This window comes from Rhinoderma darwinii, chromosome 6 (genome assembly GCF_050947455.1).
Source record: "Rhinoderma darwinii isolate aRhiDar2 chromosome 6, aRhiDar2.hap1, whole genome shotgun sequence".
NCBI lineage: Eukaryota > Metazoa > Chordata > Amphibia > Anura > Rhinodermatidae > Rhinoderma > Rhinoderma darwinii.
This window is the reverse complement of record NC_134692.1, coordinates 38,024,689-38,050,997: the sequence shown is the minus strand read 5'-3', so window position 1 is coordinate 38,050,997 and position 26,309 is coordinate 38,024,689. Positions and strand designations below refer to the sequence as shown.

The following is a 26,309-nucleotide window of genomic DNA, read 5'->3' as shown; positions in this document are numbered from 1 at the left end:
CCATGGAAAAATGTTTGGAACAAATTTTTGTAGAACTTTGTGTTGGCCGTTCCTCTGTTGTTCCTCCTAGAAAATTGACAACTGGGTGTTTGCGGCGTTCCCCCCTTGCAAAGGGGTGTGTCCTTAGTCTCACTCAGCACTGATTGGACAATGTCAGTCTGTGTAAGGACACACCCCCAACTGGTAACACCCAGTTATCAATTTATTCATAAGTCGGCAGGAGGAATAACAGAGGAATGGCACAATGTAGAGTTCTAAGGAAAGATGTACATAATTATTATTTGTGGTGGAATACAAGTATTTACTAAAACAGACGTGTCCGGAAAGGTGACAGGTCCTCCTTAATAGATAAAATAGAACCGTGCTGCTAGATTTAGACCAAGTTAAATTTTTTGAGCAGAGTTCTCTGTAAGATCTCAAGTCCTTTACATTTTCCACAATGCATGCAAGTTGTCAGATATTATTGATTTTGCCTTCCTTAACTTATTTACGTCCTAGTCGCTGGGCAGTCATTGCTCTTCTATAAGGCTGCTGACCCATCAGTTTTGTTATAGTTGTACTTGGGTCAATAGATAAAGATAAGCAGTAACTTCTAAAAATATTTTGCCGGGGTTTGACTTCGTCAGGTTCCTTTCTATACACCGGATTCTTCCGGACGAGATCGGTATCTTCAGGGCATATTGTTTTTTCTCAGGCAGGTGTTTTCCTGCGCAGAGACGTAGCTGCCCGGTGTCAAGCGTACTAAATAGACACGCAACTTTAGGGCTTATTCAGACGAACGTATAATACGTCCGTGCTACGCGCGTGATTTTCACGTGCGTCGCACGGAGCTAGGTTAGTCTATGGGGCCGTGCAGACTGTCATTGAATTTCACGCAGCGTATATCCGATGCGTAAAACTCACGACATGTCCTATATTTGGCCGTGTTTCGCGCTGCACGCACCCATTGAAGTCAATGGGTGTGTGAGAACCGCGCACGGCACATGGACGCACTTCCGTGTGCCGCGCGTGATGTGCGCTACAGTAGTCAAAATTATGAATGAAAACAGAAAAGCACCACGTGCTTTTCTGTTTACAAACATAAAACCAGAGTGTCATAATGATGGCGGCTGCGCGAAAATCACGCAGCCACGCATCATATGCTGCTGACACATGGACCTTTCGTGGACCTTTTGCGCGTGCAAAACGCCGCATTTTTCGCCCACGCAAAACGCACACGCTCGTGTGAATCCGGCCTTAGACAAGAAGTCATCTACGGCCACACGTCTGCTGGTTGCGCTCAATGCCAGGAAGCCACTTTGTATGTCTCAGCAAGGCAAGCCGCTGCCTCCTCAGGAGAAAGGAATATACTTTGGATATATAACTTTCCTGGAAGAAATCCCTCCCCCCCCTCCCAATATATAGTGCCGCATACAGATAACGGTATACCGTTACGTTGATCCCCATAAGTAAAGGGGGTTTTACACTGGGCAATTATCGGCCGGGAAAATGTTCATATAACCCTCGTTGCCCATAATTGCCGTGTGTAAACAGGAGAACGATCAGCAAACGCTCGATCATCTGCTGGTCGTATCGTTTTAAAAAAGTAAAATATTATCGTTGTCGGCAGCACATCCTGGTGTGTAAACAGGGAGACACGCTGCCGAATGATAATGTTTGGGGACGAGCGATTGGAGTAACGACTGCTCGTCCCCATCCATAGCTCCGCGTGACAGGAGCAAACGAGCGCTGATCAATGATGTCTCGTTGGTCGGTGCTCGCTGCAGCGGCTGATTATAGGCCGGGGTAATAGAACCGTAAAACTTCACCTTTTCAATCTGCTTTCCTGAATACAAGAGAACGCTTAAATAGCAATGCCTAAATCTGTTATTTGCAATCCTCCCATTAGTTGCTGGTAGATTCCCATAATAACCTGTAGGGTTGCAGGAAATATCAGATTCCCAGCAGTCGCCTTGCAGATCCAGCAACCTCAGGCTATTTTCCTCCTGGATTTATTCTCTTGTACACATCTGATTACTTTCTGGGTGAAATCCAACTTCTAGAATCGCGCACTTCAATGAAAATTAAAACCGCAGTTTTTCTTACACAGAACGCTGGAATAAAGTTCATGTTACAGGACAGCGTAATCTGTATTTTGCCCCGTGTAAACGTAAGAATTCCGGTCTCCTCCATTCCAGTACTCTGCTGCCTAAAACGTAAAGGGTTATCTGATGTGTATTTTTTTGATAAGGGGCTGGAAATGAAATAAATAAACCAAAATAGCAATACTTACCTATCCCCGTTCTGACGCTCTGGCGGCACTCCCGGTTGCTGCTCACGTGTACTGCTGCAGCCAATCAGAGGGCTCAGTGGTCATGTGTTATATTTTTGGCTAGAGCATCAGCGCTGGATTGCCGGGGTGAAGAAAGGTAGGTATTGATTTTTTGGGGTTTATTTATTTCATTTCAAGCCCCTGCTAAAAAAATGTTCACATCCGATCACCCCTCTAAGTTCTTGTGTGGCGAGTTGGTTGGAGTTGTGAAAGATGTATCTACGTTCTGCATGTTCACACTTTTGTAATTTACTGCCATAAAGGGGTACTCCGCAAAGACATAACTTCTGGTAAAATAACAGCATTGGACTTGATCACACCTCCTTATACATCCTTAGGGCATGTTCACACAGGGCGGATACGTTGCCTTAACGCACACAGTGTATCCGCCCTTGTCGCGGCAGGGAATTCTGCTCATAAAACTGCACCAAATTGTTGTGCGGTTTTTCAGCAGAAATGTCTACTGTGGAAAACTGCACGTATAAAAGTTCTATACTTACCTGTCATGGCGACGTGTCCCTCTGTCGTCCTGCAGCCGGGCCTCCTGGGATGACGTTTTATCCCATTTGACTGCTGCAACCTGTGATTGGCTGCAGTGGTCACCAGGGATGAAACATTATCCTAGGAGGCCGGTCTGGACAAAGAAGCGCAGAATTCTAAGTAAGTTTAACCCCTTAGTGACCACCAATACGCCTTTTCACGTTGGTCACTAAGGGGCCTTAGGCTAGGCTGACGCCTTTTCACGTTGGCCTAGTCTAAGTCCTGCTCGGGTCTCCCGTGCAGGCTGGAGCCGGGGCTCAGCTGTCTGATGACAGCTGAGCTCCTGCTCCAACGCCCGCGATCGAAGTTTACTTCGATCGCGGCCGTTTAACCTGTTAAATGCCGCCGTCAATAGCGACCGCAGCATTTAACTTGTTTACATAGGGAGTGAGCTCCCTCTATCACCCATCGGCGGCCCGCAAATGCAATCGCGGGCCGGAGGCACGTCCTAACAGATTGCCTGTCAGATTTACACTGACAGGCAATAATGATCTGGTATACGAAGTATACCAAAGCATTATAGCAGCGATCTGAAGATCGCACAGTAAAGTCCCCTAGTGGGACTAATGAAATAAATAATAAATGTGAAATAAAGATTATTAATAAAAATGACAGTAAAAAACATAAATCAATTTTTTTTCCATAAAAAGTGGTTTTATTTAGTAAAAGTGTAAAAAATGAAATAAAAGTACACATATGTGGTATCGCCGCGACCGTAATGACTCAATTAATAAAGTTAATATGTCATTTAAACCGCAAGGTGAACACCGTAAAAAAAAACACAAAAAACAATGGCGAAATTGCAATTTTTTTCCATCGCCCTCCAAAAAAGTCATAATAAAAATGAATCAAGTCCCATGCACCCCAAAACAGTATCAATTAAAATTATGTCTCGTCCCGCAGAAAACAAGCCCAAAAAATCACTACATTGATGGAAAAATAAAAAAAATTACGGCTCTTGGAAAGCGACGATGCAAAAACAAATAATTTTAGTTCAAAAGTGTTTTTATTGTGCAAAAGTCGTAAAACATAAAAAAACCTCCACATATGTGGTATCGCCGTAATCGTACCGACCCATAGAATAAAGCTAACATGTTAATTACGTCGCACAGTGAATGTCGTCAATTTAAAAACGTATAGAACAATGGTGGAATTTCAGTTTTTTTTTTATAATCCCCCCAAAAAAGTTAATAAAAGTTAATAAAAAATTATATGTACCCAAAAATGGTGCCATTAAAAAGTACAACTAATCCCGCAAAAAACAAGTCCTCATACAGCTATGTAGACGAAAAAAGAAAAAAGTTATAGCTCTTTGAATGTAACTATAGAAAAACGAATAAAATAGCTTGGTCATTAGGGCCTAAAATGGGCTGGTCACTAAGGGGTTAAGGTTTGCGATTTTTGCTGCGGAATCACAGATTTTCCGCCTCAAAAATCGCAACATCTGCTAGTAATAATTTGTGACTCTAAGGCCCTATTCACACAGTTTTTTGGCGCTGTTTTTGATGCGGAAACTGCACCAAAAAACGGTCGAATACATCTCCCATTGATTTCAATGGGAGACGGAGGCGTTTTTTCCCATGAGCGGAAAGAAACGCTCGCAGGAAAAAGAAGCGTCATGCCCTTTCTTCAGGGGATTCCGTCTCTGACGTCCCATTGATATCAATGGGAGGCAGAGAATGTGGTTTTCGTGGCATTTTTTTGTCCGCGGTAAAGGCAGTGTCGACAGGTTGGTTCCTTCAGGAATTTTTGAGGCAGATTTTTCTGCCTCCAAAAAACTCTGTGTGAACAGGGCCTAATAATGTGTTTTCGCCCCGTTTTTTTTTCTGTCTGCTTTACCACAACCGTAATATGAGCCCATGTTAGTGGCGGTATTATGGCTGCAACACGTAACACTCTCTCGGTTCTATTATACTTAACTTAGAACCATATGATCTAATGCAATGTATGTCAATTCACAGCCTTTCTCTACAGAAGTTTTCCGCTACGTTTGAACGTGGTTTTCCAGACGTTGGCGGAGAATTTCCCATCTTAGGCAATGCAGATGTAATATTAGAATGATCCTTTACTATGAAGGGAACAATTTTCTTCCGCAGTTTATTATGATCGTAGTCTTTCTATGTATGAGATTTACGGACGAATGTTCTGATATCGGGATGACGATGAGATTCAGGTCTCTGTCCACCATTTCTAGTCATGTCAACGTGAAGAGCTAATCGAATTGTCATCTTTAACTGGACATGTCACGAGTGTCGTCTTCTCTTCCCTATCCATGTGTCTTGTGCGGTCACTGAGGAATGGTCGGCGGTCTTCGCTGGTGTTCGGAGCGTGCCTGTGACCACATGTCAAGCCTCTGAACTGCCTTTGTTTTTAGGCCCTTTTCATTGCTCTCAATGCTTCCTGTTTTTAGAGCTTTTCATTGTTTTATAATAATAATAATAAAAAAAAAAAATCCCTTTTCACCGCCCTTTGTTAATAGGGCAGCTTTTATCTATTTATAAAGTGCCAACATGCGATACAAGGCGCCATAATAGGAAACTAAACATGGATATACATATACATTACCCATTAAGCTTTATTATAATGTACAGCACGTTCTCTCTGCTATGATGCAGTCATTGAACGGTTAAAAAAAAGAAGAAGAGGGTTCGTGTTGGGGAGACCGGACCCCGCAGCGCACCCACTTTCTTCCCTTGCTGTCTCTTCAATCTCTAATGAATGTTTCATGAATGTCCCTTGTAGGTTAAATCAATTTTTATCCCATCATACACTCCCAGTGTTCCCATAATGCAGCTTTGCTGGGCGATTGTGCTTTCCAATTAAAATATCTATGAATCAAGCGTTTCGGCTATTGATTTCCTTTCCAAATATTTAGTATCTGGGTTACGATATGTGTTTGTGCACAATATGTGTATTCTTGCCATTGTTTTCTGAGGAAACAGCTGATGATAAGGGCGGGCGGGCGGGCGGTGCGACTGCTTGGCTGTGGGTATAAAAGCTCATCTCGTAGCTCGCTGTCCTCCGTATAATTACGGATAAATTATGGCTCTGTTTGGAGATGGGGCCGGTAATGGGATAATCGCATTGATCTTTAATGTCCTTTGCAGCACAATTCTGAGGACATTTATGATTCATGGATTTGTCTGGTGCGAGGCTGCGCAGTCCACTGTATAGTGGCAATCAGTTGTGTATGTTTGTGTCTATATTTGTATTAGGGTATGTTAACACAATAACTGCAAATTACGTCTGAAATTACGGAACTGTTTTCAGTAGAAAACAGCTCCTGAATTTCAGACGTAATTGCTCGTATTCGCGTTTTGCGGGGCGTCTTTTACGGACGTAATTTGGAGCTGTTCTTCATTGGAGTCAATGAAAAACGGCTCCAATTACGTCCCAAGAAGTGTCCTGCACTTCTTTTGACGAGGCTGTAATTTTACGCGCCGTCTTTTGACAGCGACACGTAAAATGACAGGTCGTCGGCACAGTACATCGTAAAGCCCATTGAAAGTAATGGGCAGATGTTTGCCGACGTATTGGAGCCGTTTTTTCAGACATAATTTGAGGCGTAAATCGCCTCCATTACGTCTGAAAATAGGTTGTGTGAACCCAGCCTTATCAGTGGCTGATGTTTTTTCACTACTCTCTTGTACTGTCAGCGGCTGGTTGTCATTCATATCATAGAATAGATCTGATAATACCTGGTTATGGCGAGGGCTCGATGGTGACTGGTGGTCCCGCGATGGTTGTCGTAACATTGGGGGTTACTGCGACCTCACTAGTACCCCTTTGAGGGGAAAAGTCATGTGACCGTTGCAAGAATGACAAATCTTATGATCACGGCATTTTATTTTTATAACCTTGCAGTTGTGCCGTGGTTACAATATTTTATGGCAATCATCACAAGACCAAAATTTCCTGTGGATCTCTAGCCATAAAAAGAGTATTCCTAACTAGTCAATTTATTGGTGATTCATTGTTTGTTTCACAACCTCTGCTTGCTGTCATTCATAGTTTACTTCCAGTGCTTAAAAATGTGTCCAGTTCATGGCAGAAAGGTACAGGACTGATTTACAGTAAGGGTCAGTTCAAACGTAGAGTAAATACTGCAGATTTTCCGCAACGTATTTAGTTGCGTAAAATCCGCAGCATAATACAGTAGCCGCAAAGTGGATGAGATTTGAACAAATCTCATCTGTGCTGCGTAAATGATGAGCGTAAAAAGAACGCTCAGAAATTGACCTGTGGTGCATTTTTTTTTTTAATCCGTACCATGTCAATTGGATTTGTGTAATCACTTCTTATTTGTTGCGGGTTTTTGCCATTGAATTCAATAGGGGGATAAAGAACGCAACAAATAGGAGATATTGCATTTTTTTTGCGGTGGAAAAGCAGCGATTCCGCCGCAAAAATCGCAACACGGAGAAAAAAAATATTCTACTTAACCAGAATTCTGTTTTTCTTCATCCAGGCTGGCATCCTGGGATGACATTTCATCCCATGTGACCGCTTCAGCCAATCACAGACTGCAGTGGACACATGGGATGAAACGTCATCCCAGGAGGTCAGCCTGCAGGACGGCAGAGGGACGCGTCACCATGGCTACGTAAGTATCAAACTTTTTCCTATGTGCAGTTTTCCACAGCTGACGTTCCGGCCGAAAAACTGCACCACAATTTTGAATTCCCTGCAGCCACCAGGGCGGATACACTGTGTACTTTTACGCAACGTATCCACCCCGTGTGAACATAGCCTAAGGGTGTATTCACACGAGTGATAGAAAACAGTATTCAGCTTACCCAACTCCAGCAATCCAAGATCCAGACCGATAGTGGATTCTATAGGTACACGACTCACCCCCGTAGGTGCAGACAAGCCAATCCTCGATGAAGAAAACGTCAGCACTTCGTGGTAATATTCAAAGTATAATTTGTATTTTATTGCTTCATATCAAAAATGCAGCCGTTGTTCAAATTTGCAGTTTCTACACAAATAATTTAAATAGTTAGCGGCCGAAGTCAGACGTGAGTCCGTGACGTAAAAGTCACAGCATGTTCTATCTTTGTTTGTTTTTATTATGCATCAATGGCCAATAGAAATCAATAAGATTGTCGAAAACAGACGCCACGCGGTTGCCATCTGTTCGGTTTTTCACGGATGGTTGTCTGGAGACACTTCAGAAGTAATGGCAGGTAGTAGAGCCTAGGTCAGTGTGGTCCTGAATGTAAGACCTGGTCAGAAGCCAAAAATACGCGCGAGAAAAATCTCCCAATGCTCTTTATGCTATAAGCAATAGAAAATGGCATTTCTGCCGTCGTGTGACCGTCCTGGGGTTGTTTTCAGTGGGTTGGGACAATTGATGACGTTCCTCAAGTTTTTGTTTTTTTTATGAACGTGAAAAACGGATAGAACACTGATGCCATCGAGACGGAAAAAACTGACATTCATAGAAAATACTGATGCAAAATCGTCAGTTTTTCACTGACTGAACCCTCGTCTGAATAAGACCTTACAGTACTGGTATCCGGGCAGTGTCTTGTACTAAGCCGTGCACCTCTGTGATCATTCACCTGACAAACACAGATTTTTATAAACTGAAAGTAAACCATTCCTATTCAATGACAAAAATCTGAAAATTATACGATAAAAAACACTCTAAGGGTCAGTTCACACTGAGTTTTTCGGTGCAGATTTTTCTGCAGAAACCGCGTCGGAATTCGCACCAAGAAATGTCCAAAATCGCATCCCATTGTTTTCAATGGGAGATAGAGGCGTTTCTTTTCCTGCGTGGCTTATGGCCACTCGGGGGAAAAAAGCGGCATGTCCGCGGTCTCCGCCTCTGACCTCCCATTGATTCAGTGGGAGGCAGAAAAAACCTGTGGCGATCGTTTCTTAGCGTTTTTCGCGGTGGTTTTTGCCGTCTATGCATTAGCTTCAACGGCCGCAGCCGAGAAACGCAGCGAAAAAACACCAAAAATGCTGGCATTTAAAATCTGGCAGAAGATTTTTCTGCCTGCAAAAAACTGTGTGAACAGGGCCAGTCGTTTTCTGCATGTTTTTTCTTCGGATGTTTTCCGCAGCGTATGGATGAGATTTAATACAGACCTGGCCAGAAGTTTTGAGACTTCCACAAATTCTGGTTTTCACAAAGTTTGCTGCTTCAGTTTTTATAGGGGCAATTTGCATTAACTCTAGATTGTTATGAAGAGTGATCAGATGAATTGCAATTAATTGCAAAGTCATTCCTTACCATGAAAATTTACTTAATCACAAAAAAAACCATTTCCACTGCATTTCAGCCCTGCCACAATATGACCTGCTTACATCATTTCCGTGATCTTCTCGTTATCTCAGGAGAAAGTGTTAACGAGGACAAGGACGCTGATATCACTCTGTCATGCTGATTGAATTATAAGAGCAGACTGTGTGCTTTAAAAGGGGGATGGTGCTTTGAATCATTGTCTTCTTTTGTTAACCATGGTTACCTCCAAGGAAACACGTGCAGCCATCATTGCTTTGAATCAAAAGGGCTTTACAAGCAAGGACATTGCTGCTTGTAAGTTTGCCCCTTAATCAACCATTTATCGCATCATCAAGAACTTCAAGGAGTGAGGTTCAATTGCTGTGAAGAAGGCTTCAGGACACCTAAGAAAGTCCAACAAGTGCCAGGACCGTCTCCTAAAAAGGATTCAGCTGCAGGATCGGTTCAATACCAGTGCAGAACTTGCTCAGGAATGGCAGCAGGCAGGTGTCAGTGCATCTGCACGCACAGTGAGGCGAAGGCTTTTGGAGGCTGGACTGGTATCAAGAAGGGCAGCAAAGAAGCCACTTCACTCCAAGAAAACGGTCAAGGACCGACTGACATTCTGCTGGAAGTACAAGGATTGGACTGCAGATGACAGGGGTAAAGTTATTTTCTCTGATGAAGTCCCCATCAGATTGTTTGGGACATCTGGAAGAATGATTTTCCGGAGAAGAAAAGGTGAGCGCTACCATGAGTCCTGTGTCATGCCAACAGTAAAGCCTCCCGAGACCATTCATGTGTGGGGTTGCTTTTCATATAAGGTAGTGGGCTCCCTCACAATTTTGCCTAAAAACAATTCCATGAATAAAGAATGGGATCTAAACATCCTCCAAGAGCATCTTCTCCAAAAGATCCAGGAGCAATTTGGTGATGAACAATGTTTTTTCCAGCATGATTGAGAACCATGTCACAAGGCAAAAGTAATAACTAAATGGCTTGGTGAAAAAAAACATTGACATGTTGTGTCCATGGCCAGGAAACTCCCCAGGTCTCAATCCCATTAAGAACCTGTGGTCAATCCTCAAAAAGCTGGTGGACAAGCAAAACAGAAATTGTGATAAACTCTAAGCACTGATTAGGCAAGAATGGGTTGCCATCAGTCAAGATTTGGCCCAGAAACCGATATCCAGCATGTCGGGGCGAATTGCAGAAGACTTCAAGAGAATGGTCAACACTGTAAATACTGAGTCTCTGGATAAACTCAATGTATTTGTCAATAAAGGTTTAAAAACTTATGAAATACTTATATTTGTACTTCAGTTACCATAGAAACAGCTAACTAAAAGATCGAAAAACAGTGAAGCAGCAAAATTTGTGTCCGTCTCAAAACTTTTGGCCAGGACTGTAGAGCACCTTGCAGAATTTCTGCATGAAAAATCTGGACCGAAAATCCTCCGCAAGTACGCAACGTGTGCAGAAGCCCTATATTATCTAAAACCGTAGACGGTCTCATCACTCACCATGATTTGGGTTTCTATTATTGACTTCATCAAGAGAAAAAGAAACGCATGTAAATCAAAGTTGTATTTTTGTTTTTTTTATTTGCCCTGATCCCAGATTTATAGAAGAAACTGTTATAGGAAGAAATTCCTAGAAGTGTTTCTATGGTAAATCACATGACTTCGGCTTACTGAATGTGTCCAGCGCTCTCTGGTGTTTACATGTGGTGGGTGCCGTTATGGGCCACCAGGGCTATTTTGACTACTGGTCACCGTAAGAAGCGTGTCTCTCCAAAATGTGTTTTAAGTGGGAGACTAACCCCTTAAAGCGCTTATCCCACCACAACAACTTATCACCTATCCACATTATCGGTGATAAGTATTTGATCGCTGGGGGTCCCACCGATCAAGAGAACAGGGTTCCCGAGACCCCGATATGAACGGAGATGCAGGTAGTGTATGGGACTGCCGGAGATAGATGAGCGTTGTACTCTGCTTTATCCGGCAGTCCCATAGAGAATGAATGGAGCCACATGGCTTCCGTTTTGAATGTAAGCCACGACGCTTTTCACACGAGCGTATTTCTCGTCCGTGTGCTGTCTGTTTAAATAGCTGACCGCACACTGACTAATGCAACTCAACGGGGATTTTCACACATCCATGTTTTTTTCATGAAGTGTGTCCGTTGCGTGAAACTCGTCGCATGTCCTATTTTATCCGTTTTTGCAGACCATTGAAGTTAATGGGTGCGTGAAGACACGGACAGCTCATAAACGACATCCGTATTCTCTGTTTTTTCACACGTGAAGAAATGCAGAGAAAAACATAAAGGCAAAACCAGGACGCGCTTGCAGAGGAGAAATACGGACGAGAAAAACAGGTGCCACACGATAACCACACTGACGCCACACGGACAGTCATATACATGAAAACGTCCCATTTTTGTCCGGACACAAATCGAACGTGTTTGTGTGAATAAGGCCTAAACTGGTGTCTGGTGCCAATGAAACAAGTGGACATTTTCCAAAGCAGCCATGTATGTGAACGGGGGAAAGTTAATACAAAAGGATTTGAAGTTTCTCAACTTTTTGTCTAGCCTGTGAAATTCAATAAAGATTATGGGGAAGGGTAGATCAGTAATGGCATCTTTACTTCTGAAAGTTGTCTTACTAAGCGTCTGCATATAATCGGTAAGCGTCCCCTTTATGGGCTACATTAAAGAACAGAGATAAAATAAAGCGAACGCATTCAACCATTTGTGATCCAATACAGTTTGCCATCTGCGGAGGTGCCTACTATTGATGGAGAACATGTGCGGCGGTTGTAATGTTGAGCGTTGTATTTTAGTTTTACCACTAATAACAGGATTTTTCTGTGTTGGCTTCCACGGATGACAGCATAAAAGAAATACTGGATGACAAAGCAATCTAATAATAATGAATCCTTTTCCTGCTTTGCTAAGTAAGTGCGGCTTTATCAAACCTTAAAGTGGTAAAAGGGAAGTATGCCTGGTGTGAACTGTGGCCTGAGAATTTCCCTACGTAAAAGGCTGTATCCATATTACACCCCCAACAGGTTGATGCACGGTTAAAGGGAAAGTAGGAATTAAAATACTGTTCATATCCTAGGGTGCATTGTAAAGACTGTGAATGAGACCGGTCCACCAATTCTGTAGCCCAGAGTTCTCCAACCTTCGGCACTCAAGCTGTTGAGAAACTTCAATTCCCAGCATGCCCTGACTACTTTTGACTGGAATAAGAAAGCCTTTTGTCTGCTAGGGCATGCTGGGAGTTGTAGTTTCTCAACAGCTGGTGTGCTGAAGGTTGGGTTTAGTGTAGACCCGTCTTTTGTCAATTGTATGTAAATAACTATTCGGTCAGCTTTTGAGATGTATTAAGAAACGGCACAAAATAAAATTCTGTAATCTAGTGTTATTCGCTGAATCTGGATCATATAGCTGAGCTGCCACTGGAAATTTAGATTAATTACACCTTACCAAATGGCCCGTCAACAAATTGGAGTCTGTTTTATGGCAGCCTTTAGTCTGCCCTGTTTGTAGACGATACGCCGACATTAACAGCAGCCTGTAATTTGACCAATTTTGAAATGTGCCTCCGTTCTGTGTGAGTACTATCTTTTGTTCACGCCTGTTGCTGAACAGAATTGAGATAATAGTATAAAATTTTGTATAAAATGGTATAAAATTGAGGTAATAGTATAATGAGGAGTTATATATGTAATTCCGGAGTGTAAAGTTAGCAGAACTACGTACTTTGCTATGTGAGTGGTTTCGTACAATAGGTCGAAGTAGTTTGTTCATTCTATAGTGGCACTATGCATATGGTACAGTACTAAGGTTCTTATATGCAATTTTATATCTGACTTAAAGAGGCTCTGTCACCAGATTATAAGTGCCCTCTCTCCTACATAATCTGATCGGCGCTGTAATGTAGATAAGCGCAGTGGTTTTTATTTTGAAAAACGATCATTTTTGAGCAAGTTATGAGCAATTTTAGATTTAGTTTCTTAAAGACCAACTGGGCGTGTTTTTACTTTTGACCAAGTGGGTGTTTTAAAGAAGTGTATGAGGCTGACCAATCGGTGATTAATCAGTGACATACACTTCTCATTGTTCCAGCCCAGCATGATCCACAGTATTTTTAGCCATTTTTCGGAGGGCGTTTAGCCATTTTTCATGTGAACATACCCTTAGTGTTATATCTAACCCCAGTGCTGGATTCTCAGATACACTGCTCTTTACTGCTGTATAATGTCATCCATGCTGCTGCAGCTTTTATATATGTGAGCGATAGGAGAGTAGGATGTTCTCTTCTCTATGTGAGCTGTGTATGGCAGACATGATAGCCATTGGGCTCCCTCCACCAGCTAAGAAAAAAACGAGAATTGCGTGCCAACTGTTGAATTGCTTGCAAGGTGGATGCTCTATCTGGGTGAGAAGAGGGGGCGCTATTATATGTCAGTACTAAAACTCTGCAGAGAAATTTTTTTCTATAGTTCAAAACATGCTTACTTTTACATGTCTTATCTGATTTATATATACAATTACTAATGGATAACCCCTTAAATTAAAGGCCTTTTTTATGTGAATATTGTTAGTACATGTGCAAACACTCAAAACCCAATCTTTAGTAATGCCCGTGTCTCTGTTTATTTAACAAGAGCTTTGAGCAGGTGAGTTCCAAGTATTATTGAGGAACCTTCTTCATTTTGGATTTACACGTGCACACACTTATTTTAAGTGCAGGATGAGCAAAAAAAATGTCCATGATCATAAACCTGTAGTCCTGCGATTTCCTGTAAAATACTTGTGGCTGCAAAAATGGGGGTCTCCTGAAATAGCTCTATAATTGTTGAATGAGTCTACAGAAGATGAACAAGAGGGGAAAGACAAAATGGGGAGGGAATGATCTGGGCAAGACCCCTAAGGCGATCACCAACTCTATAGAAAGGAAATGAACTGACTGGGAAGGCATAAATCCTCCAAGGTTCCCAGGTTTTCTCGAAGGTTTTGAGGGTTCCCCCGAGACAAGGCAGCTAGTTTTTTGTTAATCATATAGTAGTTTGCTCGTTGATTGAGCTTGGAGAAATCAAGGTTACGTAGTTTCCGGGCTTTTGCGATGGTATTTTTTTTAGTTCAGGAATGAAATATTGTTCCGTTTCTGCTTGGCTCGGCGCCCTCCGCCAATAGATTTATGGAAGGGGGTTTCTCGTAGATTTTTGGTGAGGTTGCACCTAGTGACAGTAGTTGTGATAGTAGAGCCTTAGGCTACATTCAGACGAGCGTTGGCAGCCTCGGACGTGAAAAACGGACGTTTTTCACATCCGAGGTGCACCTGTGCGGGACGCGTTGTCACGATTCCCCATAGACTAGAGTCTATGGAGGGATGCGTGACTCGCAGTAAAATAGGACATGTCCTATTTTTTCACGGACCCTTCACACGCTCCATCGAAACAACAGTCGTGTGAACGGCCCCATTGAAATACATGAGTCAGTGTGACGGCCGTTGTTTTAACGGCCGTCACACGGACGTGATACACGCTAGTCTGAATGAGCCCTTAGGGTCCATTTACACTGTCCAATATGGGTCGTCCCAGCGAGCGCCGATCAACGAGACAGCTCTTTGATCGGTGCTCGTTTGCTCTTTTCAAAAGCAGCTTTGATCAGTAATGTATGGGGACGAGCGATCAATATTATGTATTGTCCACATTGCAGAAAAATGCACTCGTCTGAGTTTTTTTGGCCAGCATGTCAGATAGAGAGTGATATAAATATAGATAGATATGAGGGATGTGCAGAAATCCCACCTGTTCCTTTCTGTACAAAAAAATATTGTGGCATGCTGTATATGGAAAATATCTGTGACATGCGTTACACTACGGATGTAGTGCGTCGTAGCTCTGCCATGTGTAGGAATCCTTACCAACATTTCTTACTTCTGTTTGTCCACGGACTGCCGGCCCTCATTAAATATGGCGCTCAAAAAGAATGAATGTGTATTATAAATCTCCCTCACTGAGTGTGACGCGTGCAGCCCCATGGTAGTGAATAGAAAATTCCGGACTACAGACTTGGTTATCTGAAGATGTTTGCAGAAGACCAAAGAAGCGCATCCTTTTTTTTTTTTTTAATGACTGTTGGGGTCAGAGGGCGCAGAGCCCCATCGTTGACCTCTGACATGTCTCAGTAAATGTACTTTTACCTTTCAAAAAAACAAATCCAACCACTGAAAAACCTCTTGTAGATTGAACTTTTACTAATTGGGTGTTTGGAGGTCACAAGAGGTTACAACCCTACACTGGACAGGGCTTTCTCATCTGCCCCAACGAAAGTGGGGAATCGTTCCCATGTGCATATTTTAACGCATTATGGGTTCATATAACGTAGGCGTCTGTATGTGATTGAAGCTTTCAGTTGTTCTTCTGCAGGCAGCAGTTGCTTGGGACAGCACAAATAAGTTCGCTGGCAGGAGGAACTTTCTGAACTTTTTCCTTTGGCATAAATGTGGTTGGATTTTGGCCTAATTGCTCCTATAAAATTCTGACCCGCTTACTTTTCCTTTTTATAACTTTCTTTTCCACTGCTAGCATTAATGTTTAAGAAGATATTACCATTGTTTTGTGTACTGGGTATGGTTTCTGCGTATACTTGGGTTGTTGGTTTTGGATGAAATGCATATTCACTGTGTGCTATTTCTTATGGTACTACTTAAAATAGTACAGGGCACAGTAACGTGCTCTCTTCAAAATGATGTGACAAAAGCAAAATTAAAGAGGGTTCACCATTGTAGACGTTTATGCCATAAATGTGATGATCAGTGAGGGGCTTACCACTGGGACCCCCACTGATCATGAAAACACAGTTGCCTGGTCCCCCACTCCCAGCAATGAGGTGGTGATTCTTTTGTCCTTTATACCTGAAGGTAACCTAGTCTAACAGCAACAAATAAAAAACACACTACATGGTACTATTTTATTATCTATGTAGGTATATGATATGTTTACCATTGTATGTATGTATGTTTACCATTTATTTCTTAATGAGTTAGGCTATGTTCACACAGAGTATTTTGGGGGAGGAATATCTGCCTCAAAATTCCGTTTGGAACTTTGAGGCAGATATTCCTCTCCCTGCACGCCGATTTTCGCGGCAATTATCGCGACGTTTTTCGCCCGCGGCCATTGAGCGCCGCGGGCATAAAACAGCGAGATATACGCTTTCTCCTGCCTCCCATTGAAGTCAATGGGAGGTCCGAGGCGGAAGCGCCCGAAGATAGGGCATGTCGCTTCTTTTTCCCGCGAGGCAGTTTTACTGCTCGCAGGAAAAAGACGCCGACGCCTCCCATTGAAATCAATGGGAGGCGTTCTCGGGCCGTTTCTGCCGAGTTTTGCGACGCGGTTTCTGCGTCAAAAAACTCGGCAAAATACCCCGTGTGAACATAGCCTTAATCCATGTGCGAAAATGACTAATTTTGATCAATCTGACATGCCACCTTGCCCGTACAATTCAAGTTAGGCAGAACATTTAGACCCCATTTGGCTAGGCCACATTCAGATGACCATAACGCAGGAGCTGAACATTTGGTGCCAACAATGCAATGTAATTGTGTTGGTAAAAATCAGGGAAAACTTACCTCAAACAAAACTCAGAGCAAGCATTAAGGCCCTGTTCACACTGAGTATTTTGACGAGCTATTTGGAGCGGCCGAAAATGCCTCCCATTGATTTCAATGGGAGGCAGGGGCGGTTTGCTCCCGCGAGCGGTAAAACCGCCTTGCGGGAGAAAGAAGGGACATGCCCTATCTTCGTGCGGTTACGCCTCTGACCTCCCATTGACATCAATGGGAGGCAGAGAAGCGTATTTCGCTAAGTTTTTTGCCCGTAGCACTCAATGGGCGCGAGAGAAAAATGCGGCGAAAATCACGGCAAACAGGAAGGACAAAATCTGCCTCAAAATCCCAAACGGAATTTTGAGGCAGAATTTTCCTCCTGCAAAAAACTCAGTGTGAACACAGCCTAAAGGAAAACTAAACTGGTTGTAAGACAACTGGCTGCAGCAGGAGCCTTCACCCTCTTCTGCCTGCCTGTTGCAGTAAGACAAAAAGATGGTTTTGAGGTGTTCTCTGCAGGTTTATTCTACAAGACTGTTTGTTTTAGAAACATGTAGATGGCCCTGCAGAGAACCCCTTATTGAAAAGGCTACATACAAATCTTTTTGATTTGTGGCGTCTTTGAGTTTAAGATGAAGCATGCCCTATGGCGGGTTTTTTTTCTAGCATTTTTCTCATAGGCTTCTCTTCAGGACTTGAAAAAAACTACATAAAAAAACACATGTACAAAATTACATGAAATAAGACACGTTAAAAAAGGCCTGTTTAATTTAACACTAGCATTTTTACATGCATTTTTTTCATGCAGACAAAAACCCAGTGTGATGGAGGCCTACGGCCTCATGCACACGACTGTAGAATTTGTCCGTAATTACGGTCCCATTCACGTTACTATCGCCCACGGACACCTTCCCGTATATTTATGGGAAGGCGTCCGGGCCGTAGAAAGCCTCCGCAAAAGATAGGACATGTCCTATTTTTTTTATTTTACGGACTGTTCTCCCATACTTTAGAATGGGAGCACAGCCCGCAAATGCGGGTGGAAGTCCGCGGCTAGCTGTGACCGTAATCCAGAACCGTGATTACAGGCACGGTCGTGTGCAGGGGTCTAACACTGGAGTGCATCCAAAAGAGAGGAGACCTATCAGTTTTTCCTTTCAGGTCCATTTTTGTCAATGTGTGTTTTTTTGTATTTTGTTTTTTTTTACCGCAACCGCTTAGAAAATGCATTAAATAGCAGTAAAAACGTCTTTTTTTCTTTTTGGATCCACTCCTGGGTTTGGTTCAGAAAAGTGCCGCAAAAATGTTCACAAAAACTGCATGTGCGACCCCAGCCTAAGTTAAGGAGACAGGTAGATTGATTTGCACCAAATTCATAAAATGACGCACTCCTCTTAAAAAAATGTAGCACAATTTGGAGCAAAAAAAAATATCTACGCCTGCTATGTACAATCATAGATTTGCACCAGAATGTACACTATTTTTATTTTAATAAATACTCGGAGGCCACGCCCACTTTCTGCGTCACTTTATAAAGTTGGTGAGTGAAAACCGTTGCAAATTTTACCGCAAATTTGTTGCACGTTACAGGCCAACTGGCGTAAACTGCTTAATAAATGTGGGCCACAGTGTTTTGTTCATTATTATGATGATTATTTGTTGTTTTTTTAAAAAAATCTTTTCTTTTTTTTTTCAGAGACCCGTGATCCATAGCTAGGAAAGATGGACGCCACTGTGATCTTGCCGATACTGAAGAAAAAACTGGCCTTCCTCTCAGGTACGTGCGTCCGGCTGCCGCGGTGGATTTATTTGAACGGTAACAGAATATGAGCTGCCGTCACTCATTTCCCCCCTCACAGACAGGATTTTCAGAAGCACTTGGGTTTGTTGCCGTGTTTTAGTACATCTGTTAGTGGTTTCGGCAGAAGTTTCTGATCTTGATTATGTGGATTGTTCCAGGGCAGGTGTTACATATACAGAGCAGCCACATTTTACACCCGGCTATGACTTTGCTTGGAGACAGTTTCCAGACTCCTGTTCTAGCCGTGTTTTCTTCTGAGAATCTTTGGGTGAAAAGTCAGACAATTCCAATTGCATTTTCATTGGACACTAAACCTCTTCAGGCGGAGGCTCCTCGGCCGTATGTTGCACACAACATAGTGCAATTCGATATAGCACAACATTGCTGGATAACATTGCTAGGGTTTTAGCATAACAATCACTCTGGAAAAAATAAATGACACAACATCGTAATCTTATTGCATTCCAATAGAAACCTAGGGGTAAAAAATTGCATGCAAGAATCGCAGAGAAATCCAACATAGTTGGACTTTTTGCGATTGCCATATCATAGTTGCAGGACGGACCCCATTGGTATCTGATGTATCCATTGTGTGATCTGATCGAAGATTTATACATAGCCTAAAGGTATAAAACGTTCAGGAAGACTGTCCGACTGCATATATATATAATGTATGAATATATATATACTAGTATTGTATTATATGGGATTTTTCATTTTATTTGTACGTAAAAAACGCAAAAATAAAAAGCATCAAAAAACGCACTTTCAGGTGCGTTTTGTTCCTGTGAATTTCTTGCGGTTTTGCTGCACATTTTCTGCAACAACATACGCAATGTGTGCACGAAGGATATGTTCACACGTAGCGTAAACACTGCGGATTTTCCGCAACGGATTTGATTGCCGAAAATCCGCAGTGTAGTACAGTAGCAGCAGAGCGGATGAGATTCGTACAAATCATATCTAAACGCTGCGTAAAAAATCTGCAGAAAAAAAATCATAAATTGACCCGTGGTGAGTTTTTTTCTTTTTAATCCGCAGCATGTCAATTTATGCTTTGGAATCGCTTCTTTTCTGTGGCGGGTTTTTCCTGTTGTGGTAAAAGCCACGACAAATAGCAAATATTGCGTTTTTTTTTGTTTTTTTTGCAGCGGAAAAGCTGCGATTCCGGTGCAAACATCGCAACCCTTTTTTTGTGAAATTAATAAAAAAAAGTTTTTACTTACAGCCCGGTTAATGTCATAGAGTCGCTTTCTTCTGATCTCCGTCGAGGCCAAGACTACGTTACTCATTTAGGATTCGGTCAGGACTGAGGCGCAGTTTAGCTCCATTTCAATAGGGTGCAGATCCGGTGGCCAATGTGCAAAGAACACCGTTTCAACCGTGGATTTCTACTGCGGATTTTCTAGAAAAGTCCACAGCACTTTTGCCGTGCCGTGTGAAGAAGTTAAATGTACTGCTCTATCCTCAGCCATTAATTTAGTGTCTATTACCATTACTATTATATGTGGCCTTCTTTCTGCTAGTACCACTTACGTCTAGGTTTCTGTCGTCAAACGCTCTCCATGTATTCTATAGATTCCCTTTAAAAAAAAATTGATATAAAACAGGACCCTTTGAGTTTTAGGGAAGTGACAGCTTGTTTAGGAACGAATCTTGTACTGTTGAATCTGTCCACCCTGCCAAGTTCCATGCTATAAATCCTGTTTTTTTCTTTCAGCACTAGAAAGAGGTCCGGCCATGATGGCGTGATAACTGTGCTCCTCTTCTCTTGCTTTGTAGATGTGTGACTGTAATTTATACTTCTTTTTGTTTTAATTAAATAATTTGATGCTGCAGGGGAAATTAAGAATTACACAGTTCTTCTTGAGATCCGTGAGCTGTCCATGTAAAGTACTGGAGTCCTGGGTCCTCCAGAGCAAGAGGCGCTCTTTGTAGTTGCTCCTCACTTTGGCTAATAGATGAGTGTCATGAACACAGGAACCCCTCTATTAACTCAGAATTCGCTAATATTTTCTAATCCAGCCTGTAAGCCTGCATTCACATTTATTTACGTATTTAAAGGGTTTTTTGAGTATTAAACAGTTGCCCCTATTTACCCAGTGCTAACCTATCCAAGAGCAAATATTAAAACTGGTCAACCCATTTAATATAGCCTAACAGTTGTTACTAAAGATGAGCAAATTTCCAAAAATTTGGTAAGGTTTGAATAAATTTGCTGCGAATCGCAAGTGCCCTGATTGCCCTGTCTGACTATACAAGTTGGATACAAAAAAGAGGAGTCTATGATCCACCAGTATCAATATGAAACGTATAGCAAAGGATGAAGATGATACATCTTCATCCATTGTTGTTTGATAGTTATTTACATTGTGATATTAACGTGGAGAGGCTCCCTATGATCATTACCACTATGGATGTGGGTTTTACAATATATATTGGGATCTCGCCTCTAATGCTTAATGATGTTCATGTAAAGTGTTTGATGCATTGATACAATTTATTTAGTACTCGAGTCTGTATAGCCGGTCTGCTGCCTGGTATCTATTCTTCCATCCTGTGGCAATCATCTCTGTTTTTAATGAGTGGTTTTTTTATACTTTGTATCTAATAAAATGTATACGTTTTTAATATTGATACTGGTGGATCATAGACTCTTTCTTGTCGATTTTCAGTTCCATTTACTGAGTTTACATCACTTAGAGCATGTGTAGATTCGGCTGTATAGGCTCGTACCCCAATATATATTGCACAATAGGTGGTGTATACAAGTTGGATACAGTCCTAGAAGACATCAGAGGTCAGACATGGCAATCGGGGCACTTGTGATTCCACCCCTAAAATAAAAAAAATACCGTACTCACCCTTACCTGGTCTTCCGTAGCTACGCATCTGTGCCGACCGCCTGAGATTACGTTGTTTTGTCCCATGTGACCGCTGCATCCTGTGATTGGCTGCAGCGATCCTACAGGACAAATGCATGTCCTCTCAGGATGCCATCGGGGATGTGTCGCTACGGTAGACCAGGGGAGGTTGCGAGTAAAGTATTTTTTTTTATTTTTTTGGGCTAATCTATAAAATGGCAAATTTATGAAAAGAATACAAATTTTATTTGATATTGAACAGGTTAAAAACATCTAGAACACACAAAGACCGCTCGCCTGTAATGTAATATGAGGCGTGCTACAGCCGAAAAAACATCTCCAATAGGATGTAACCATAAACCTGGGTCTCTATACACTATTTAAGTATTATGTTGCCATAGACTGGACTATAGTTCCTAGTCCAAAATACAATAATATGATACTGAGATCACATGTATATCCAATAATCAATACTATACAGTAGAACAAATTCTGTACTTATTGATACAACACAAAATACCTGTGAAATAAACAATGTGACAATTTGAGAACCGAAAAAAAGTGGACTAATACCCATAATAAAGGAGCAAAAAGAAAGTGTGTATAAAACTCAAATCCTCAAGGAAAATAAATAAAGGTATACATGACCCAGGAGAGCTGTAGCCTCTTAGTGCAGCTTCGTTAGGGGTGAGCAGCTGTTAAAAAATTTAAGTTCACTATTTTATACTGTTAAAGGAGTTCTCCGGGACTTTTATATGGATGGCCTATCCTTAGGATAGTCATCAATATCAGATCGGTGGGGGTTTGATTCCCAGCAACCCCACCGATCACCTGTCTGAAGAAGGCTTTTCATAGTTGACCAGGCACAGTCCCGTACTCTTCCATAGCGGCTGAGCCTGGGATTGCAGTTCCAGTCTTATTCAAGTGATTGGGACCAGGCTGCAGAACTGCGATCCCAGGCACAGCCACTACGGAAGTGTACGGCGCTGTACCTGGTAAACTATGACTAGGCCGCGGTGTTCGTTTCCGCAACTCCTTCAGACACCTAAACGGTGAGGGTGCCAGGAGTTGTACGCCTACCAATCTGATATTAATGACCTATCCTATGGATGGGCCATCAATATAAATGTCCTGAAGAACCCCTTTAATATCATTGCTTTATTATTCACCTTTATAAAAATACTAATTATATTTCAGAAAGTCCTTTCTCAAATATCTCAATCACCTAAAATAGGTAAATTTTTTTTACTGGTTCTGTATCTAATCTGAGCTAACATTATTTTATGAGATTATAAAGCTTCCAGCATAAGTGTACTGTGATGATGTAGACCAAGGATTGAAGCCAACGATCTGGGCTGCCATTCATTGGGAGTTATGTCCAAAAATGAAGGTGATTACATTGAAACGTCGTATGACGCAGCTGTCTGTGGATTTATAGTAAAATGTATTTAATTCAACATTTAAGTATCTGGCCGGTGCTGCATTATCAAACTTTCCTTATTTTTGGATTGACCGATAAATAAGGAAAAAACTGCATCCAATGGTACTAATCCTCAAGGAATGCACACAGTCCAGTGGAAATGAGTATACAACCCAGAATATAATAACTTGCCATGAAATACTTTGTCCTTCTCCTGAACTCTTGGGTGTTGGCTCACTTGGCCACTGAACGCACTATAAGACTCCAAATGGGACAGTGAGTCCGTTACTCATACTGAGGTATATACTACGATACTAATATTCTAATAATGGAAAAAGCACTACAGTAATTCTCGTTATGTTTACTAAACCAACGCTGTTAGATATTCTGATGAGACTGGAAAGACATTTTAACCCCTACCTGCCCACTCCATGTAAATGAATCCGCTATTGGCACGGTCCCCGTCCCATAAGCCTGTTAATTTACGTTCTGGCTTTGGTCTACAGTGTTCTTTCTACACCAAACAAGTTCTCACATCCGGATTGAGAGTCACATTAGCTTTTGAGGAAGGAGCTTTCTTGTATTTGACATTAATCTTTAGGATAGGCATTCAACATGTGATCGGTGGTTGTCTGAACCACACTCGTTAGCAGAACTCTACTGCGGTATCTGACAAAACACCATCCATATTCTTGTGGCTGTGGCAGGTATTGCTGCTCGGCTCTATTCAAGTGAATGGGACTTAGATTGGGGCTCAGCTGCAGTACCAGACACAACAGCATGGATGAGAGTGGCGCTGTGTCAGTTACTGCAGCGATGGGGTTGGGGGTACCAAAAGTCAGGCCTCCACCCATCACCTAAACGCTCCTACTCAAGAGATTGATTCTAATAATAAAAATATATAATGGAATTGTAGTTTGTGCAATTCTGGAAGACCCGTAGGTTGTAGCTCTGCTCAGTATTCAAAACGGATCCATATTTTGGATTGCGTGTCAAATTGGTTGACATAATCCTTACATAACCCCTTACATCTATTCAACTGCACATGAATTTATTGAGGCTCAATTTCTACAAAAAAAAATTAAAGTTTATGGTTGAATATATTGCATGTATTAATTTTACATCTATTTACCTTTCTATCTTACATACACGTGACATATACATTACACTACAAAGCACAATTATAGTAATATGTGGGTATAGGACTTGGAAGGGCTTTTGTTTGGGCAGTGGGAGCCAATGGAATGATTGGTAACACATGGCACATATGCAACCAAGTGAGAGAATTTGCCCATACAAGTCACAAAACTTTATTCTGTAGAAGAGGAACAAACTACAAGCCACTTATAAAAGTGTACGAACTGGTATTTTGCCACGGATGTCTGCAGTAAATGGCCGCTAACTGCAGGCTTTTGTTCGCTGTCTCAGGTGGTTCAGCTAATGAAATACTGAGACTTCTGCAGAGGAGAATAGCAGATCGTTGATGAAGTGGCAGAGTTTTTTTTTACGAGACGCAGAATAATTAACAATCCAGCCAAGTACTGCTACAAAAGCATCCGACAGATTGTCTCTGGTAAATGACTTCATGTAGACTTGCTTCCAACTAACACTGACAAATGTGTTTCACCTATATCACTTTGCAAAACATCTATCCTCATGCTGTATGTAGATATACCACCCTTGCTGGGAACGTCTTGTAAGAACTGATCATTAGAGGGATTTGTCTCCATTGTTTGGAGATGTCAAGAGTGTGTGCGTTTTACTTTTAGCTCTTATATCATGAGAACTCAACACGGCTGCTTAAAGAGGCTCTGTCACCAGATTTTGCAGCCCCTATCTGCTATTGCAGCAGATCGGCGCAGCAATGTAGATTACAGTAACGTTTTTATTTTTAAAAAACGAGCATTTTTGGCCAAGTTATGACCATTTTTGTAGTTATGCAAATGAGGCTTGCAAAAGTCCAAGTGGGTGTGTTTAAAGTAAAAGTCCAAGTGGGCGTGTATTATGTGCGTACATCGGGGCGTTTTTAATACTTTTACTAGCTGGCCGTTCTGATGAGAAGTATCATCCACTTCTCTTCAGAACGCCCAGCTTCTGCCAGATCACGCTGTGACGTCACTCACAGGTCCTGCATCGTGTCAGACGAGCGAGGACACATCGGCACCAGAGGCTTCAGTTGATTCTGCAGCAGCATCGGCGTTTGCAGGTAAGTAGCTACATCGACTTACCTGCTAACGCCGATGCTGCTGCAGAATCAACTGAAGCCTCTGGTGCCGATGTGTCCTCGCTCGTCTGACACGATGCAGGACCTGTGAGTGACGTCACAGATCTGCACTGCCAGAAGCTGGGCGTTCTGAAGAGAAGTGGATGATACTTCTCGTCAGAGCGCCCAGCTAGTAAAAGTAGTAAAAACGCCCCGATGTACGCACATAATACACGCCCACTTGGACTTTTACTTTAAACACGCCCAGTTGTACTTTTGCAAGCCTCATTTGCATAACTACAAAAATGGTCATAACTTGGCCAAAAATGCTCGTTTTTTAAAAATAAAAACGTTACTGTAATCTACATTGCAGCGCCGATCTGCTGCAATAGCAGATAGGGGCTGCAAAATCTGGTGACAGAGCCGAATAATTTCCACCTACTGTTTTTGAAAGAGTTTTTTCACCAAACATTTAAGGCCCTTTTACACCGGCCGGTTAGCGGGTAGTTCAGCGAGTTGATCGGTGCTCGTTTGTTCCTGTCACACTGTTCTGCGGATGGGGACGAGCGGTCGTTCATCCGATCGCTCGTCCCCTTACATTATTATCATGTTGGCAACGCGTCTCCCTATTTACACAGGGGATGTTCTGCCGACAACGATAATATTTCACTTTTTTAAAACTATACGACCAACAGATGATCGAACGTTGGCTCGTTCATCTGCTGATCGTTCCCTTGTTTACACAGGGAAATTATCGGCAACGAGCGTTCCAGGAGCGCTCGTCTACACGATAATCGCAGTGTAAAACCCCCTTAAGTTGTTATTCACCGGATTGGTGAAATGTTTGATCGGTGGGTGCTAACCGCTTGGTCAACCACTATTGCTAGAACAGAGGACACTTGCTGACCCTTAAATTTATGCTGCGTATTCACAGTTTGTTCTGCAGTGGATCTGCACATGGATTAGCCCCATTCAATAGAGCTAATCCGTGTGCGGCCACCTGCTGTGGTTTCCACATCAAGAAGTGACTTGGCAACATTGCGGATTTGCTATGGGGGGCATTATGCTGTGTGAAGAGCACTATGGGGCAGTATACTCTGTGCGGACAGCATCAGTGGGTATATTATACACATCAGGCTCAGGAGAAAAATATTAATTGGCATGGCATGCAAATAGGGGGCGTGACATGTAAAAATGAGTGTGGCCTAAATAATTAGTAATTACTCATAATCGAGGTTACACGTTCAATTAATCGTGATTTCAGGCCATAATCGCCCAGCCCTAGGTCATGGTCATGAAAAC

General features: G+C 42.2%; 1 protein-coding gene across 1 annotated transcript in view; it reads left to right on the top strand.

Annotated features, from left to right (window-relative positions):
- Positions 1–26,309, top strand: part of SESTD1 (SEC14 and spectrin domain containing 1) — a 112,440-nt gene that overhangs the window by 1,235 nt on the left and 84,896 nt on the right. The window contains exon 2 of the mRNA XM_075829524.1: positions 18,416–18,496. Within this exon, the coding sequence (XP_075685639.1) occupies positions 18,442–18,496 (55 nt within the window). The 5' untranslated portion in view covers positions 18,416–18,441. The remainder of the gene's footprint in view (positions 1–18,415; positions 18,497–26,309) is intronic.